At 45.9% G+C, this 19506-nt stretch overlaps 1 protein-coding gene across 1 annotated transcript in view; it reads right to left on the bottom strand.

Moving 5' to 3' along the window:
- The window catches only part of LOC138566832 (HHIP-like protein 1), a 506279-nt gene that overhangs the window by 97110 nt on the left and 389663 nt on the right, over window positions 1-19506 (bottom strand). The window contains exon 4 of the mRNA XM_069644523.1: window positions 5901-6229. Within this exon, the coding sequence (XP_069500624.1) occupies window positions 5901-6229 (329 nt within the window). The remainder of the gene's footprint in view (window positions 1-5900; window positions 6230-19506) is intronic.

Genomic DNA, 19506 nt, shown 5'->3' with positions numbered 1-19506 from the left:
CCATGCTTGGATCCGTGTCTCCTGCCAGAAATCCCCTGTCCCCCTGCCCCCACCTCTTCCCGGACCACCACATCCCCCCTGCACTTCCCCCATTTGTGTGGACCAATGTTCCTAGTGAAATCAGGGAAGTCGTCCTCCCAGCATTAGGACACATAACAACCCCAGAGAATGCACGTAGGGTACAACTACCACCTACACAGATCCTGATCTGCCTCCCCACTCTCTCCGTGGCCAGCTTCTGACCGGCCATACTGGGTCACAACAATCTACTCAGCAGCCTTTAGCAATTTCTGAGGGTGTTCCAGAGCTCTTGGCGTTTTCATTTGTCTTTTCTGGCCACCTTTTCCTGTTCCCAAGTCTTCCGCCTTATAGGATCTTGCTTTCCGCCCAATGCCATGCCTTATTGTTCTGCTTCGTCTATCTGTTGGATGGCCATCTTCTTGTCGCATGTCGTATGCTATGTTGTTTACCTTCCCATGTGAAGAGGAGGCCGAATGGGAAGGTCCATTTATATTTTACCTTTTTCTGCATGAGAGTCCTTGTCACTGGGCCCATCGTCCGGAATTTGATCAGCATGGATTGGGCAATGTCTTGAAATAGAGACATTTCTATGCCATTCACTTTTATTGATCCAGCCATCTGTGCGGCATATAGGATGTGTTCCTTCTGGCTCTATCTTGACTTTGCTGCCAGCACATCTCTGGGTCTGGCGCTGGGCTATCTCCTATAGGGCCCACCCATAAGTGTTTCTCCAGGATGTCCCTAAAAACATTTTGCGCTGTTTCATTCAGATTTTGTCTTCAACATTTTGTGGAAGGTTTTTAATTCTTATATATGACCTCCGCGATCGATTCTCTTTCCAAATTCTGAGGCACTCTCGAGAAGCTCTGCAGCAGCTCGTCAATCCTACTGGCATCCTCCGTCAGCCCCTGGAGGGCATGTTCTGTAACATCTTTGCACACCCCCAGGCTCGCTATATCCCCCTGATCTCTTGCAACAATTGTTTCAAGTCTACTTTCAGCTCTGTAAATTGAGATTGTAGGGAATCGGTCATCCGGGCTTGAAACTATATGAAACAATGTTTTAAGTCTTACTTGTTCATTGCCATGTCTTATGTGGAGCTCGTCACCCTGGGTTCCTTTAGGGTGCTGCTAGAATCACTACTGGTCTTCTGTCCCCAGCAGCATTGGAGGCTCCCTTCCTGTTTCCTTTTCGATGCTGCATGGCTGGGTGTCCCTTCTTTGGATTTACCTCTGGGCATTGAGAGCTCTTGCTGGGGGGAATTGCTCGCACCTGTACCCTGGGGGTTGCCTCCACTGCCTACGTCAGGCACCCCGATGGACGTTTGCAAGCTGATTTACCAACGGCACCCCTGGGCCCCAGAGCCCCCTCCACACTAGTTCCTGCCTCTTCTGGTGCGGGGGACTACTTGTGTGGGGGGACCTCTGCTCACACTGGGATCCTCACTCTTCACAATAATCTTCTACCCCATGCACTGCTGCTCTATTTGATCTGCTCCCCCACACGGGGTATGTTCAGCTTCCTTATAGCCCCCGGGTGCTGGCGGGCATCCAGGCCTCCCTGAATGCCACTGATGTCGCCTCTGGCCTCTTGTGCGCTTGGAAGAGGGGGTACCTGGCCTGAGCTCCTTGTGTATTCAACCGGGGTTCCCCTGGGGGCCTCACCTTGATGCACCGAGCCCCTAGAGGGGCTCCCAGGCCTCTCCTCTGCTTCTGGTCCCAGGGGTTGGGGCCTGGTCTCCCTTCGGGCCCGCGCAGTGCTTTGTATGGGCACGGCTCCCCTTCATGGATCCCCTTGGGAGCAGCCGCATCTTCAAGCCTCTGTCTCCCTCTTAGCTCTAACCGCAGGCTTCCCCGCTGGTGTTCACACCGTGGTTATTTTCCTGTAGCGGCCGCTCCGAGAGCCACAGTCCCCTGGCAGGCTCACTCACTGTCTCAGGCCATGACTGGCTGGTTGGTCTGCTCCTGCGGCGTCGGCCGTGCCGCCAATACTTTGCCAGATGTGGCCCTGGAATTGGTCACGCCTGTGTTCTTCTCCCTGCGATTCGGTCCGCAGGAAGCTCCCGGCCGAGCCGCTCACTCTTGCAGGACCTGAGCTCCCGCTGGCCGGTCCCCACTGCTCCAGCGTTTCTCTGTGTTGCTTTGCTTAAGGCCACGGGAGAGCGGAGTCTTCACTTTCACAAACTACCCTCTGTGGCAGCCATCTTGGATCTCCCTAAATGGACCTAAATATTTTAAATGACTAAAGCTGCATAACATTCTTCATACCATTTAAATGGTAAATACAATGGTAGGGTAGTTCCAAAATTACAATAGCAGAATGTTTTTATACCACTAAATATAATCTTGCTTAATTTTCTAAAAGTAGTGTCAGAATCTCTTAAACAAAGTGCTGCAGGATCATGGTTCAGTGCATATTATGACACTATTTTTTGATTACTGAGACAATCACTCTTTCTTAAATCTGTAACTTGATCACGAAAGAGCTCAGAATGTATTGCAACGTGTGGCGGGGGAGAGCCCAGCAAGCATCTGATAGGAGAGGCAGGAAGCAGAAGCGGGAGCCAGGCTTTGGGAAGTAATTGGAGAGGTCAAACCAGAAAGAGAAAAAAGACTGCAATGACCAAAAGAACTAAACTCTATTGTATGTGGTCCACTGACTTCTATTGAAATACTTCAAGTTAAGTATAGGGACTGGTGAATTTTTTGAGTTGGATGGGTGCAAATGTTTGTATCGAATACGCGGACGAAGGCAAGCGCAGTGAGGGAGCCCGGACCAAACAAGGTGTGTTTGTGGGGTGTTTTCTTTTTCAATAATGGGTTAACATGGTGCCCTTTCCAGCTCTTTCTGTGAAAAACTGGGTTAAAAGCTATACAATTTGCAGTCATTTTTGTATGGTAGCACATGAAAAAACACAATAGATGCAAGTCACCATCACTGCACAGGACCATTTCCAATGCATTTTCATGATGCCTATGCCCTAAAGATTTGCCAGTATATAAAGCATGTTCATGCTGACTGTGCCCATACATTTCTGTGCAGGCTGCACCAATATATACCAGTATTTCCATAAAAGTACTCTCAGCTAGTACAAAATGCCATCCAAAGAAAGAAAGTATATACAGACTGAGTATACCAACATAGACCAGTGTACCACGTAATCACATTTATGTTTGCTTGTACCGTTGGTGCTCAGAACAAAAATTCTATGGCACAATAAGATTATATGGGCAAACTGGAGCCACCAATGTTAGCCAGTCTAGCCACATAATAACCAACACACATATTTCAGTAGAAAATAAGCACTTACCTTACCTGCTCGCACTCTTAACATTGTGCCACACTGCCACTGAGTAACAGATGGCCCTCTCCCCCTCTCTGCAACATAAACACGCTGACAGGAGAGGACTCCTCCCCTGTCAGTCAGCATGACTATGCTCTTAGCGCAATAATGAGAGGTGCTGAGGCCACATTTCTGACACCCCAAAACCTCTCATTACCACGAGTTATGTTTTTTGTGGAGCCCAAAGGCAGAGGCATAACCAGGATTGTCTAACAAGTGGGGCCTGTAGCTAATGTAGCTGATCTCACCGTAGTGCCATTAACATCTGTAAATGCTCAGACAGTACTGCTGAGTGGGCAATTTCTGATTTTGGGGGGCCTTGCCCGCTCAGTCTACGCCTCAGCCCAAAGGGCTCCTCATACAAACACAAATAAATGCCTATTGGCGGAATGGGCCCCTGATCAGAGACAGACAGTACAGTCTATACTCAAGACAAAGGATTAATTGGGCATTTCACAGCCAATTGACAATTATTTCAATATGTTTGCATCATCATTGGATTGTTCTTCAGTGTCATGGAAGGTTGAGAGCATACCTGTTAGACAATGTGATATGATTGGTTATTTATAAGGTGCTTAATACCCAGAGGTTTCTAAGCGCGGACCCGGGGATTGAACCCATGTTGCTCCTTGTTGTCTTGCTTCCAAGGTGAGCATGTTGCTGCTGAGCTATCCTCCCGAGACAGGAAGGATCTGGAAACATCCCTTTGGTCCACCTGGGCCTCTGCATCCCAGATCTTATAGAAACCAAAACAGCTCTTTTCGTGATTTATAGGCCACCAGCTCTTTATTCATCAGCACTGCTGGTGAAATGTCTATTATTGTTGAAGTTAAAAGATTTTTGGACTCAGGAAACTCTTTGTCATCAATGCCTTTTTTTCTGCGTATAGTCCCCTATTGACTTAAACACATGGTCATCTGCTGATCCCCATCCTAAAAATAAAATAGAAAGTTCTTGCTCGACCCTAATGGCAACTCCAACTATAAACTTAAAGCCACCCCCCAATTGGTAACTAAAATCAGTAGAAAACTACTTTGTCATTCATAAAATGCAGGACTTTACTACTGATAGCAACAGCTTAGTTGCCAACGCATCAGGATTCAGACCTGACCAAAGGATGAAATCCTTTGCAGGATGAGGTGCTCACTGCTTCAAATCAGGGCAGTTGACCTTGCTTCTGCCTTTTAGATCTTGCCACCACCTTTAATACAGTGGACCATGAGATCTCAGTTGGCAGGCTCTACTACTCTGCTCAATTTCTTACCTCCAGCGCCCGGTGCGTCTCACATTCCCTAAGCGTGAGATATCAACAAGTCGTTCTTGGCCACTCAAACTTCAACCACATACAGCATTTGTCAGGGCTCTCCACCTTTTCTTCTCGGTTTCAAACTCTGTATACATCCTCTATTCCAGGTCATTCTTCAATTAAACATCTCATGTCACTGTCACGCGGATGATAAGCAGATTTACATTCATATTGCCAATCTTTCAGATCAGCTCAGCGAGCTTAATCTCTATCTGAAAGCCATCTAGGAATGAACCAGGAGATACCTGAAATCATTTTAATGGCTCTACCATTTCTAAATCTCTATCACTGATCTCCCCTCATGATTCCTCCTTATCTAATATCTTACTAGACTTTCTTCTGGTGTGTGATCTGGGAATATTAATGCACTCTGCCATGTCCTTTTTACCCCAGAGCACCAAAGTAAAAAATAATTGCTTCTTTCAATTTAAACTGCTAAGGCATATCTTCACTCTTATCCTCAATGGATGACAGATCAGTTATTGTGGGTTCCCTTGTCAATTCTCTCCTTGACTACAGGGATAACCTACTGGCAAAGGTATCTTGGGGTTAAAGTGGGAAGACATTTGAGGGTGATCGTAAAGGCTTTAAAGGAGCTTTAATTTTAATATCTTTCTGTCTTCTGAAGCAGGGTATGTTCTCTTGAGGTCCACTCCTTGTCTGATAGATAGGTTGCGTGACTTTTCTGTCAATCTAATGTACAGTATGTGTATAGCCTAACTGTGTAAATAATTGTCCCTAACTCTACAACTTTCTAGTAGGTGACTTCTCTGAGCAGTATCTGTAAGAGTTATTAAAGTGATCTGCAAGCCTGCCACGCTTCCGGCGACAGCTGCTGAATGCGTGCTTGCGGACGGGAAACACACTTGGGAACCAATGAGCAATAACGCCCCGGGATATCCTGGATTTCTCAGTTGACAGGCCAAATGTTGCAGACCACTGGTGAAGACCTGAAGGAGTCAGCCATTGCTAAACCAATTGCATCCAAGCACTGCCACCTAAAGTGCCTGGAGAAAATCAAAGAGGAGTTCAAGTTCGAGTGTTTTCTATTAGTGGCAGAGAAATGCTGGCAGGGATCTGAAAAGACATCTGGTGTTTTGGGTTCAAAGAAAAACACTTTTCTGTATAAAAATATATATGGATATGGAATCTCTTTTTGCATGTCCGCCACTTTACATTTCACAAGATGTACTTTTCAACCAATGAAATGTCCACAGTAGCCCACCTTACCAAGGGAGGAGTTTTGGCAGAGATTCTTGTCATAGCAGGAGAAGCCCTCCTTCGCCCTCCAGCCATAGTTCGCTCCTTTCCGAATGAGGTCCACCTCCTCGTACTTGTTCTGCCCCACGTCTCCACAAAGGATACGGCCCCTCCCAGACCGGCTGATGGGGTCACCCCGGTCAACGGAGCAGCGCCACATGTTCCGGACACCATAAGCGAAGACTTCCGACCGTGCTTTGGCATCTCTGAGGAAGGGGTTGTCAGGCGGGATGCGGTACGGCGGCCCCAGATCGTTGCCATTCACATTGATACGCAAAACTTTCCCCAGCAGAGATGATCTGTAAGAATAGGACAGACAAAATAAACAGAGGTCAGACCATATGCGCTTTTTGAGGAACGGGTTGGTGTCAAGGTTATAGGTTATATTTATAGCAGACCTCTAAGGGAGCCATTGGCTATTCAAGCAGGAACTGCAACTCAACATATGATAAGAGATGACCATGGTCCACGACTATTTATTTTTTGTACAACCGATTGCAAGTCGATCATCCTAGGTTCAAATTTTGGGAGATTATGGGAAAGACTATGGGCTTCATTATGAGTTTGCCGGTCTGGAAACAAGGGTGCTGGTAAGCTCACTGGCACCATTGTTTCCGGTTCGTCAAACTCCGAGTCTGCTTGCAGTGGCCGCTGTGCCCCACAGGTCTGACCCTGCTGGCCGCTGCAGCCACGGTAGGCAGACTGTTCACGAAAGCACTGGTACCGTTGCTAATGGGGCCAGTGCTTCCGTGTCCCTACTTCCATAGAGTCCTATAGGATTCTATGGGAATGGGGACTTAAAATTTGCCAGCGCCTGACTGCCCGGGCCGCCAGACCCGTAAAGAGCCAGTGGCACCGGGAAGTCAGGCACCAGTAAAATATTACGGGTCCAGCTGCAATATAACGGGTTACCGCCGGACCCGTAATGAGGCCCTATGTCCCGCATCACACAAGCAAGTTCTTATGTCAGCAACTTCAGAAAGTTCAAAGAATAAATGGACAAAATGCCTGAAGTAACTGGTTTTAAGATGCAAATTTTGTATTATCAATTTAAGTGACAATGAGGAGATTCAATATGTATATAATTGAGTGGCTATATAAGATCCATGGATCAAGAAGTAGATTGATAGGTTATTAATGCTAGGACAGATAGAGGAAGTGTGTTCTTTCAAGCTGTATCCCGGCTGTGGCAGTTCCTTAGCTCAGTCCCCAAAGTTTTGATTGATATTCTTGAAGTATAATAGTCCTGTCCTGTTGTGGTAGAGTTGTGAGCTATGCCCATGGTGCTTAACCGTCAATCCAAGGCTGCCATTCATCGCTGTAAGACGCTACCCACTTTGCCAGTAATTCAGGATTGCTACAGGGCATAACCAAGACATCTAACTCTCCTTGCTATCCTTGTTGCCACATCAGTAACGTTTGTGGTAAAAGAGAAAGGCCCTCATTACGACCCTGGCGGATTTCGCGGTGCTAAATGCACCGCGAAGCACGGCGGAAAGCCGTCGATAGCGCCATGGGGGTTGGCGGATTTACCACCCCATGCCGACCTTGGCGGAGCGGTAAATCCCCAATCCCCATTTTACCCTTCCCCATTCCCATTCTTGCCCCATAGGGTATAATGGGAGTGGGGAAGGAGTTAATTACGCCGCCGTAAAGTACGGCGGCGTAATTAACAACGAGGTCCCTTAGCGCCATGGTTTTCTCCGCCCGGCAAAACCAGGCGGAGAAAACCTCCATGGCGCTAAGGGAACTCGTAGTACGGCGGACGGGTCCGCCGCGATTAGCGCTGGCGGAAACCCACTCCGCCAGGGTCCTAATGAGGGCCAAAGTCACTGTTTGGTAAGGTGACAGTGCTCCCACATTGGGCAAATAATGGCACTACTGGAGGCATGTGAGGCTGTACCTGGGCTTATACAGCTGCACTATATATAAAAGGGGTTTTGATGATGTGCCTGACTTATGATTGCAGTGCTGGACATAGAGGATGGTATCTGTGCATGTGAGGCAGTACAGTCTCTAGGCATGTGAGGCTGACAAGGGCAGATGTGGCTCTACATGGGCATATTTACTTATTTATTTATTTAATTTTTGCTTGTTTGGCACTTAGGAAATACATTCAGTTTCAAAGCGCCCACAGCGCAAAAGAGAGGGAACATGGGATAGTAGTACAATTACATACAAAAATACAGAGGGGGAAGAGACGGCTGAACCTACTATGCCTTGTGAGTATTCAGAACATGCAAGTGCAGGAAGGAAGAGGGCAGTGGGGTAGGTGCTGTGGTGCCCGTGCTCGAGGTGAGCCATAGATGAAGTGCAAGGTATGGTAAGTGCTATGTGGCCCGGTGCCGCGTTGGGTGGAAAGTGCAAACCTCCAGTGAGGGAAGTGGGCCGAGGTAAGTGCTGAGGAAGACAGATGCTGGGGAGATTGGGTGTGAATGGTCGGAGGCTCGGAGGATGCACAAGGGTCCAAGACACCAATCACAGTAACTGTGGGATTAGCAGAGGAAGGAAGGAGGGAAGGATGAGGAAAAGAGGAGTGTCTTGAGGTGCTTTCGGAACTTCAGAAGGTCCTGCTCAAGATGCATAGGGAGGGGAAGGCTGTTCCAGAGGAGGGATCCAGCTGAGGAAAGTGAGTGGCCTGCTGCTCTCTGTTTAGCGAAACGCTTTACACAAAGAGAGTTTGTGCCAGAGGAAAGTAGAGGTCTAAAGGAGAGTATTTGGTAAGAGAGAGTTGCAGATAGTGTGGACCCCTGCACCAGACAGCCTTGTGGCTGATGCAGAGGGATTTGAATTTGATCTGTTCAGCAACCAGGAGCCAGTGGAGGCTTTTTAGGGCAGGAGAGATGCGGTCCGCGTGCTTAAGGCCAAGGATAAGTCTTGCTGCTCTATTCTGGATTAGTTGAAGGGGTTGCAGAGTGGAAGAAGGAGATTGAGGAGGATTGTGATATGACTGTACCTGGACATATTCGGAACATTGCCTGGGCAAACAAAAGCAGGACCTAGTCTGAATGTGCCTCTAGCGCATGCTTGTTTCACTCTTGGAAGAACATATCTGCACACCTGGGATCTCACAGCAGCACCCATGGCACCACATTGCTGCTCTCAAGTCATAAAATGGTTTTGAACTAAAATTGTATTTTATCTGTTTTGTTAAGACCTTTTAATTGTTTTATTATTATATACTTATAATGCATGTTGTTTACTCACCTTAGTTATCTGAATATGGAGTATCTCTAATGAGACATCACTTTTTGGATAATAGCACTTTTTTTGGGATACAGCAAACTTTACGACCTGCCCATATACAAAATGGGCTGTTCTGTAACATCACTTAAACTACCAGAGGGAAGATCTGCATGTGGGTTGTTAAGACATTCTTTTTTTAATGTATGTAGGTTCTGGACTTGCATTATATAAATAAGGGTTTTCAGCCTACGATCTGCAATTTGTTCTACAAGGTGACCAGCCCCAGACCTGTCTATGACTAGGACTGGGCAACATTGTTAAATTCTGTTCCGCCAGCCGTAGAAGCGACACCTTTAAGATGTCGATCCGTTTTGCCCCAAGTTGCCATTCTGCCACCCCTAGGTCTCGAAAACAGCAGCACAAAGTTTCTCGTGCTATTGCAAGAACCCAGCGTGAATCAAAACGAGTGGCGTAAAGTTTCTGTACCGCTGCGCGAACCCAGCATGAACCGAAATGAGCCGTGCAAAGTTTCTCATACCGCTGTGCGAACCTAGCATGGATTGAAAAGAGTGGCACAACGTTTTTCGTGCCACTTCACAAACCTAATATGAATTAAACAAAAAGCTGCACAAAGTTTCTCATGCCTCTGCGCGAACCTAGCACAGTTTGAAAATAACCAAGCGCAAAGTTTCTCATGTTGCTGCATGACACTAGCACAGATCGGGGATAACCGTGCAAGGTTTCTTGTGCTGCCGAACGAAACTACCATGCATCGAAAAGACCTGCACAAAGTTTCTCGTGTCACAAAACCTGCATGGATCGAAAAAAGACCTGCATAAACTTTCTTGTGTCCACAAACCTATCACAAATAAAAAAACTGTGTAAAGTTTCCCATGGCACCACGCCAAACTAGCACGGTTCGGAAAAACACACACAAAGTGTCTCATGTCGCGGCACAAAACTAGCATGGATAGAAAAAAATGCCTTCTGTGAAGTTTCTTGTCGCGCTACATGAAACCAACATGGGAATAAGACACCACGCTCCACACAAAACCAGGCGTAATTTCAGTGGCAGCAGAATTGTAATGCTGATTATGCGGAACCGGTGGAAGCAGATTCCTGTGCAAATTCTGCTCTTTTCACTTCCCGGGTGAAAATTCTGCTCACCCCTATCTATGACACATTTTGAGTTTGAATGTACAGCTGGTGTGTGTGTTTGTATGTCTGTGTTTTCAAGTCTTGCATATGTATTTGATTCTATGTAAGTTAATAACAACCAGACCCAGATCTCAACTTAGATCTGCGCGCTCTGCAGCTTCGGGGTGATCAGGCTCCGACCTAAAATTGCTCTCGGGTTTTCGATTACCATCCTCACATCTATACTTGGTCGAGTATAGGTATGATATGATATGTTATTTTATTAATATCGCGCTCATACACAAGTGTTTAAGAGCGCGAAACACTGTTTTTGCGTAACACGAGAACACAGGTGGTTGTGTAACACTCATATATGTGCTTGATTTTGATTATGATTTTGTTACAAAGCTGGTTCCTATAAACGTGTCTTTGCGGGTCAATGACCAGTGCCTATCCAGTGCCTCTGTTTTCAGTCTCTGGATTGTACTTTCCCAACCCATTCCATCGTGTCCTCCTCTTATGTTTATGCCTGTGTTTCATGTGCCTCAGCCTACTTTTTCTCCATCTTTGCATGCCTCTAACTTGTATCTCCTCTTATCTCTATGACACACTTGCAGAACGAAGAGCCACACCCATCCTGTGCAATTGCTTTCCTGTTGAGGCCCACTGCTGTCCCATGTGCATTTCTATTAAAGTGAAAATAATGTTTTCTTTCTAGTTTTGGCTATTAGGTGACGCTTTAGTGACAGCTATAAGCTGAAACTATTGCATTAGAGTGCAGCTAGTGTGAAATGACATTTGAGGAGGGATACACAGCTTGTAGGTGTTGTTTGATATTTACCCACCCATTGGCTAACCATGGCCATGTTAATCCATGTGGACATTCTCAGCTACTTCCTGCCTTTCCCCACACAAAACACTGCCTCCTAGGATCTCTTTGACCAAGGTGTATCAAGCCTTACAATCAATGATTGAGCTTGAAGTGCCTGCAGTGTTTTATAAAGCAGTCTTCTGAAAGTTAATGACCTAATTGGAGCTGTAAAAGGTGCTACTAGTGTAACAAAAAAGTCTTAACCAGGTCTGCCTTCAGCCACTCGATTTAGAAGCCCTATGCGTGTCGTTCACTTAAGTCCTGTTAAAAATAAGCAGGGGCAAAACCAATAGTATAAGTACAGGCACTGCTATTAGTTGGCCAGGTACTCACACCATTTTGCAGCTGCTACCATCAATGGTCAGTTATTACCACTACGACAGTGCCTAGCAAGCGTCTTTGGCATGCCTACACAAAAGCCAAAACTGTTGGCATTGGCAATGCATGTTTCTCATGCCACCATGCCAACCATAAGCATGGTGAGATGCATTCCTTGCCCTGACATGCCTGCTGGAAGCCTATATGTAATACATGCACTCAACACAAATGTATTCAACGGGGATAAGCAACACATCTTTTGCATTAGTGACCTGTGCATTCTCTAAATTGGGTAACTCCACAAAAATGCATGTTCTGTGCTCTTTTGAGTTGCCTGATGATTCTGAGTGTGGCCACAATGTTGTAGTCAAAAGCCTTTCAGTTAATTTTGCTGGAGCGCAGTTCCGTCCCCTGAGGCTCAACTCCCCCCCCTGCCATCCCCAGGCTAACCCAGGAAACTTCAAAAGTGGGTAGAGATTCTAGCCAAAACAATGGCACTTGCCACCTCAATTCTATACATACCTACAGCACACCAGGCCTCATTACACGGTAGGCGGTAGCGGTAGGCTATTAGCGCCATGGCTACCCCCTTACCGCATTCCGGGTCTGTGTTCCCGGAATAGGGACTTACCGGGCTATTCTAACCTTAGAGGACCCGGTAAGTCCCCATTCCGGGAACCATTCCCCATTCCCATTTGAGCCCCCATAGGGCTCAATGGGAATGGGGAAGGAGCTAATAACGGTACCACAATTTACGGTACCACAATTTGCGGTACCGTTATTAGCTCTGAAGTCCCTTGGCGGGTCCCTTCCATAACACCTGGTAAAACCAGGCGTTAGGGGAGGCACCCGCTAAGGGACCTCGTAGTAGGGCAGTAAGGGATTACCGGTGCCGGTAATCCCTTACCGCCTGCCGTGTAATGAGGCCCATGTCTTACTCGCCAAGAGTCAAATATCACAAGCCAGTGCAAACTATGCACTGTGCTCCAATATCTGTTACGCAGGAGAGCTCTCACTAAGGAGCAGTCGGTGCATCAGGAGAATCACGCGACCGAGAATTAATTTTTACGTACAACGTCCTTTCAACGCCGGATTTTTCAAAGCCTGCCACTCCAACGTGCACTAATGTTCAGCGAATTTCTTAGGGGGGGTGGGAAAGGGCAGATAAGTGTTTGGGGGGTTTAGCGAATAGATAAAATAGGTGGCAGTTGGAGGGTTTGGGGGTACCCCCCCGTCCAAAAATGTAAAAAAATTCGATGAACATTTCCAGGTTGAAATGCCAGGCTTTGAAAATTCATTAAATGATTAAATGACATGTAACGAATTTTTAACCTATGAGTTCTGTGCAGAAGCAGCCAAAGCCTCACATTCTGTTCACAAGCTGCCCAAATTTGTAAAATTGCCTTGCAATTTACAGACATTATGTTGGGGGAGTATAGTGAGCAATGAAACGAGCAGAGCGCCCAACGTCTATTCGATGCTCAAAAGGGCTTCCTGCTGAATCACTATCAGTCATGTGGACATGCTCATGCTTTTATGCGAGTCCGCCATCTTGGGTTCCTGGATGCGGCTATGCCTGTGGGCCCTGCCCACTTTCCCTCCTCGCCTCCACCCATGAGGAGTAGAGTAGTTGTGTTCCATTGCCAGCACGGCATCAGAGTTGACTACTGAGGCTGCCCTGGAAGAGAGATTGGGTACACCCTATGTACAATGGTCAGACGCCCTAATGGAAGTTCCATACTCCTCTGGCCTGCCCCCACTAATTCGAATACCAGGGTTGACTCATGCAAGAAAACCCACCCCACTTCTCTGTGTAATGCAGAGGGGTGGCCCCTGGACTGCAGTTGCATCTGTGCTAATAATCCCATATTTCCGGTTTTAGTACCTTGCTTGCAGCCACCCCCTCTCACGCAAAACAGATGTAATCCTTCATGGGTTAGTCGAGCACTAGCGTTCTGTTTCACCTGATTTCTAAGTTTTACAGTTTAGCCCCATACTGACCCCTCCTTTACCAAACCTCCTTTCCCTCCCTCCCTCCCAGCGGGATGGTGAATGAAGTGGAGGTGAAAGAAATGTGGTAATCTTGCTGCCTTAGAGAACAAGCATTGGCAACGCCAACAGTTTGGGATTTTGTGTACGCATTGGAAAGGCACATCCCAGGCACACCCCCTGGAGGGATTAACTACCCACTGATGGTAGCAGGTGCTTGCAAAATGGTGCGAGCACCTGGACATGTATTAGTAGTGCCTGGCAAATGCCTAACACTTACACAGAATCCAAAACTGTATCCTTTGACAATGCTTGTTTTTGCAGGACGTCGGTGGATGACAAGCATAGTGCTTCTAAATTGAATGGCTGAAGGCAGACCTGGTTGAGAAAGTTTTATTACACCAGTAATGTGTTTACAACTCCAATTACATTATCAACTCTCAAAAGACAGCTTTGAGAAAAACCCTGACAGGCCCTTTGAGTGCAAAGTTTGATGGTAAGGTTGATTAAAGCGAGCTCAAAGAGTTCCCATGAGGAGGTGTTTTGGGCGGGAGGGGCAGGAACTAGGTGGGGATGGCCGGCGGGGATTAGCATGAGCATGGGCAGTCAGCGGGTGGGCACATAACCAAAGAAAACCTGCAAGCTTTGTGTTCCTCCTCATATGTCATTTCTCGCTATGTGTACCCTAATGTAATAGTTTCGGCTTATAGGTGTTTTAATTAACATTTGTTTTCATGCTTTACGAACTCAGAGGGTTAGGGCTGTACTCTGCATGCCATAAAAAAAGGAAAATCCTGGTGACCGCTAATTCCACCAACTAGTTGTCACTCTGACATATCATATAATATCTATGACATATCATATAATATCTCATTGCATATAAAGGGACGGTGAGTGAGCATAGTGTCCTTCTGTGGAACCTGTGACTGGCACGTATTCGCGAATCATGGGGTCATTTTGTGGAAAGCATAGCTCTGGGAGATGTAGGCTGCAGATGGTTGCCACAGTTTCATCAAATTCAATTATAAGGCAGCTGGCATATCCTGGGAGTGTGCTAACTGGAGTGCTGATCTGGTGACACACTGAAACTGTGCAGAGTGGGAATATCCTGGAATGTTGCAAATTGGCAATACATTGACATGCTGCATACTCGTGCCTTATGCAGGGGTTGACAAACCAAGAAAACCTTCGATTTTAGTTCGGGGTCATGCCCATTAAAGTGCAGTGCATAGAATATTATTAAACATTAAAATGCAGCATCTCAAAAATACACATCCAGAACATGTCGATAAACTTCTTAAGCACATGTAGATGTCATGTCTCTAGATCTCACTCTCCATGCTTTGATTAAAAACCTAGAGAGGGAAAAATATCCCATCTGAGGCCAAGGTGCCTTTACCAAAGCTTGCATCCCTGTGCAAATAGAACATGTATGAACGATTGGGCACAGACATCGTTTCCTCAGGTCAGTCCCTAAGGTCAGCGTGCAGCAGACATAATAACAAAAAAAAAAAATGTTCCTCCGTCCCAACCAACAGCGGACAGAAGGGACTAAATCTAGAATTTGAAACTGGCCATCTACTGGTCAATTCTGCAACAGGAAAACCCTTAAAGAGAAGCCTCGTATATGATGCCTTTAGTCTGCAGGAATACATTATTCAAATAGGAATCAGTGCAAAATGAATCTTTAAATATCAGTTAATACCCCAGTAATCCTGTCTGGCTCCCAGCATTTAGCAGCGCGGTTTCAATAAACAGCACCTGCAATTTCTCTTTACCCCACGGATTGTTGAATCTGTACCAGATATGATGTTGTGGAGTGAATCTGATAAACCAGTCTTGTTAAGTAGCACGTTTCTGCACCTAGACCATTTCCAAAATGTCTTGCACGGGTGCATTTTCATACAATTTAAGGTGCCCACATGTGTGTAACCAAAGCCAATATAAACGTGGTTTTGGCATAATGTCAAAAGTACCCGTTTTTAATCTGATGCCAGGATTATTTGCATCTTGGGAGAGCTCTTTGGGAGACCAAAGACTATTTTCACAAACTTGCTTTCAATATGCACGAATGATTTTGGTACTACTGTAACTCACTTTAATGCTCCCAGATACCTCCTGGTTCGGTGTGCTATAGAAATAAATGAACAAACATTCTAACAGCATGATCATTTCATATATATTTTTTAAAGGCCTGGACCCAGAAGACGGCCCTGGCAATTACCATTCAGCAGGGAAAAGGCTGCATTCTTCCTGACCCTACGGCCGGCTCAAACAACTGCTGAATTATTGGAATATAATCAACGTATCGGTTCCAGAATAGCTGATGTTTTTTTAAATATTTTCTAACACTTTCAATACACTTTCTTGGTCTACACTTTCAAATGCTGTTTTAAAATCAATACAAATAATGAAAAGCTATCTCTTGCCCGAAGTTACAAATCTATTCAATAGAGAAAGCCTGGTCTATTATCCCCATACCTTACATAACAAAAAGCTTGCAAATCATTCCAAGTTATCTCACGGAACGTTCATATAAACCTGTCAAATGGAATCAATAAACGTAATGGGCCTATAATGTCCTGGTTCATGTCTGTCCCACTTATAAGATTGGCAGATGTTCACCCTTCCTTCCAATTCAGGGGTACATAACCAATCGAATTCAGTACGTTACAACATTTTGTCAAAAAAGGTATCCAGAGGATTTTTTTTTATAACGTGCCTAATACCATACCGGAGTTTGGTTTCTAAGGGCGGATCCGGGATTCAAACCTTTGAAGCTCTGCGTGATCTTGCTTCCAAGACCAGTGCGTTGCCCCAGTGCTATCCTCCGTTCACTATCTGTTACTATCTAGAGTATAGCTTGCTTTTAAAATAAAATCAATAGACATCATATCTATTGAGTGAGTAAAAGGTTCCCAAGTTTCAAGTTCTACGGCCTTCTTTTTCTTATAAATCAACTCTTGGTAGGCGCTGTGCAGTTTGGGTACCAGGGGAGCGCATTTACTCAATTAGAGTTAATATAGGAGGCGTGCCTTACCTGTAAATTATTCCCTCTTGTAGCAAGAATTGCGCATATGTACTCTCCTTGCAATTCATTGAGCAGGTGAAGCTACATGTGGGATAAGAGCAGAACCTAAGGATTGATGGCTATCCTCAACAGATGCCACATCATTGATATAACCAGAGAGGCACATGTCTAAAATCGGTAGAATAGATTGGTAAATCATTGGTGCTTCGATTAAGTAATCACTATCTGCCCACCTAATGCACCTCCTATTGTTGGATCGAACAATATCAGAAAAAGCTTTGCCACTTATTGGGGGCGGCTCACTACTATCTTTAAAAACTATTGATACACTAACTTGTCGTGGTCGCTTTCAATTCGTAGGATGACATTTAGAGAATCAGTATACTTCTTTTTGGTTGTCTCAATAATCACATAATCAATAGGACTCTTCTGTAACCCCTTCCTCAAGGTAGGTCACGCCTTTTGATCCCATGGGTGGTGACTATTACAGCACCCTAGTCCGAGACCTTATGAGGTCTTGTATAACAATGTGTGGGTGATTGACAATTCAAATCCCGAATTCCCCAAACCTCTTCTTCAGATAACATATCACTAACAGAGATTAACCTCTCAAACTGAGTGTTAAAAGCACCCAATACAATTTTCAAAATTCTACCACTGTCATTATCATTGTCATCATATGTGTTGAACAGAGGGGATACAGGTTAAAAAGGACAGTAGCCCTGCTACCAGATTCATGTGGTTACCCATTAACAATTTGACTGGTGTACCTTTAAAATAGTCACCCCAATGTGGCTAGAAATGAATTTAGCTTTAGCCATCTGCAATTCCCCCCATACATTCTCTCATCCTATAATACAGGATTAATAGGATGCGATGTGCCACTAGAAATCCCTATAAAATTAAGGAGTCCCCTTAGGTCCAATTATTCTTTTGAAAGGGAACCTACATGAGAACCTGTTACTCAGATGTGGACATTTCTTGCAGTGCATACTTTTACATTAGGCAATATGTGCCTATCACCTGCTGTAATGCCAATAACTGACACCCACCAGAAATTATTAATGGAGTGTCTTGTATTATTATTATTATTATTATTATTATTATTATTATTGTATTTATTGAGCATGGATTAAGCTTTGAGAAGCAACAAAGCACTTAACAGAGGAGTACAACATTACAGATGCATAAATTGAGCACTTTTCAGTGGGAGCAACAGAACATACAGCGGGGGGTAGGATACAGAGGAGGGGTAAAGCTGTACAGGGTTGGTTGGGAAGAGTGGGTGATGTAGGGACTTGGCCCAGGAGGTGAGCTCGCGTGTGAAGCATTCAGAGTTCATGATTGATAGCCAGGACTGTATGTCTGGGTGTTCAGTGTTGTTGGTGACGAGTAGGAATTCGCTCTTGGAGGGGTTGAGCGCTTCAAGTATGCACTGGACATCCAAGACGGGATCAGCGAGAGGCAGGTTTGAGCCTATGGATGTCCTTGATGGAAAAGATCTTGAGGTATAGCTGTGTGTCGTCAGCGTAATGGTGAATGTGGATGTTGTATGTGGCTAGGAGAAGTCCCACCGGCTCCATGTATAGACTGAATATAACTGGGGAGAGTATGGAATCCTGCAGGACTCCACAGGTGACGGGTAGCATTGGTGATCTAGAGGAGTCCATCTGAACAAACTGCTTGTGGTTGGCGATGTAGGACTTCAACCAGCATAGGACAAGGTTCGCTGATCCCTATGTGCTGATGTAGGGTGTCTGTAAGTGCCTGTCGGTCTACTGAGTTGAAAGCGGCCGAGAGATCCAGTTAAACCAGGAGGCAGGGGTGGTCATCGTCATGGATGTTGAGGGCATCGTCGACCACCTGTATGGTTGCTGTCTCTGTGCTGCTTCTGGGTCTGATGCCCGATCGGTAGGTTTATAGGAGATTGTTGGTGTTGATGTGTTGCTGCAGTTGTGCAGCTACCTCTTTCTCAATGATCTTAACTAGGAAGGGAAGATGGGTGATGAGGCGATAGTTTCTCAGGTTGTCGTGATCCAGAGTGGGTTTCTTTAGTAGAGGGAGTTTTTGTCCTGTCTTTTCAGTTGATGGGAAGGTGCCGTGAGTTAGGGAGCTGTTGATGATCTCCAGGTAGGGATGAGAGCTTCTGCAGGGAGGGTCTTGAGGATGGATGCTGGGAGGATGTCCTCTGTATATAATGTGGCTTTGAGGGCAGCCAGGGTTTCTACCAGATCCTCTGTTGAGAGTGCCTTGAATGTTGTCCAGTGTGTGGAGATTTCGCAAGGAGGGACATGAGGTGGGTCTGTGGATGCAGAGCTGGCTTCTATGTGTTGGTGGATCTTGCTGATTCTGTCACTGAAGAAGGTGTTGATGGCGGTGGATCTTTCTATGGCGTGTGGAATGGCAGGGTTGGGTAGCAGGCTAACACACTGCTTGACCACTGTGAAGAGGGCTCTGCTTTTGTTGCTATGGTATTCTGATAGTAGGAGACCTTGGCTGTGTTGATTAGTTGTCAGTGGGTTGCCCAGAGTTCCTTGAGAAGCAGCAGGTCGGATGCAGACCTGGAGCGGCACCAGGTTTTCTCATGTTTTCTGATGGCTCTTTTGCTGAGGTTGAGTTCTTGCATGTACCAGTGTGCTAGCGGTTTTGTTTTGCAGGTGCATTGTTTCAGAGGTGCGTCTTGGTCGATGGAGGCTGAGAGGGTAGCATTGAGTGCTTCCAGTAGAGATTCGCAGTTTGGTTGGGGGTGTCCAGTCCATGTAAGGTGTAAGTTGGTGAAATCTTCTTTGAGGGCTTCCACTGGGAAGTTCTTGAAGGACCTGAAGGTTTGTCTGCTGGGTTTCTGCCGGGTGTGCTTGACTGGGGTGGTATGCAGGATGTTGAAAGGCATGGCTAGGTGGTCAGACTAGTCAAGAGGGAGAGGAGAGCTGTAGTGGAGGGAAGAAAGGGCAGTGATGATTAGGTTGAGGATGTTACCTTTCTTGTGTGTGGGGTCTTTCATGTGTTGTGCGAGGTTGAGGCTGTCGAGAAGGCCGAGGAGAACT

Source organism: Ambystoma mexicanum, chromosome 2p (assembly GCF_040938575.1).
Source record: "Ambystoma mexicanum isolate Mex_15411 chromosome 2p, UKY_AmexF1_1, whole genome shotgun sequence".
NCBI lineage: Eukaryota > Metazoa > Chordata > Amphibia > Caudata > Ambystomatidae > Ambystoma > Ambystoma mexicanum.
Note: the sequence above shows the minus strand (reverse complement) of the source record. Positions and strands in the feature narration are given on the sequence as shown.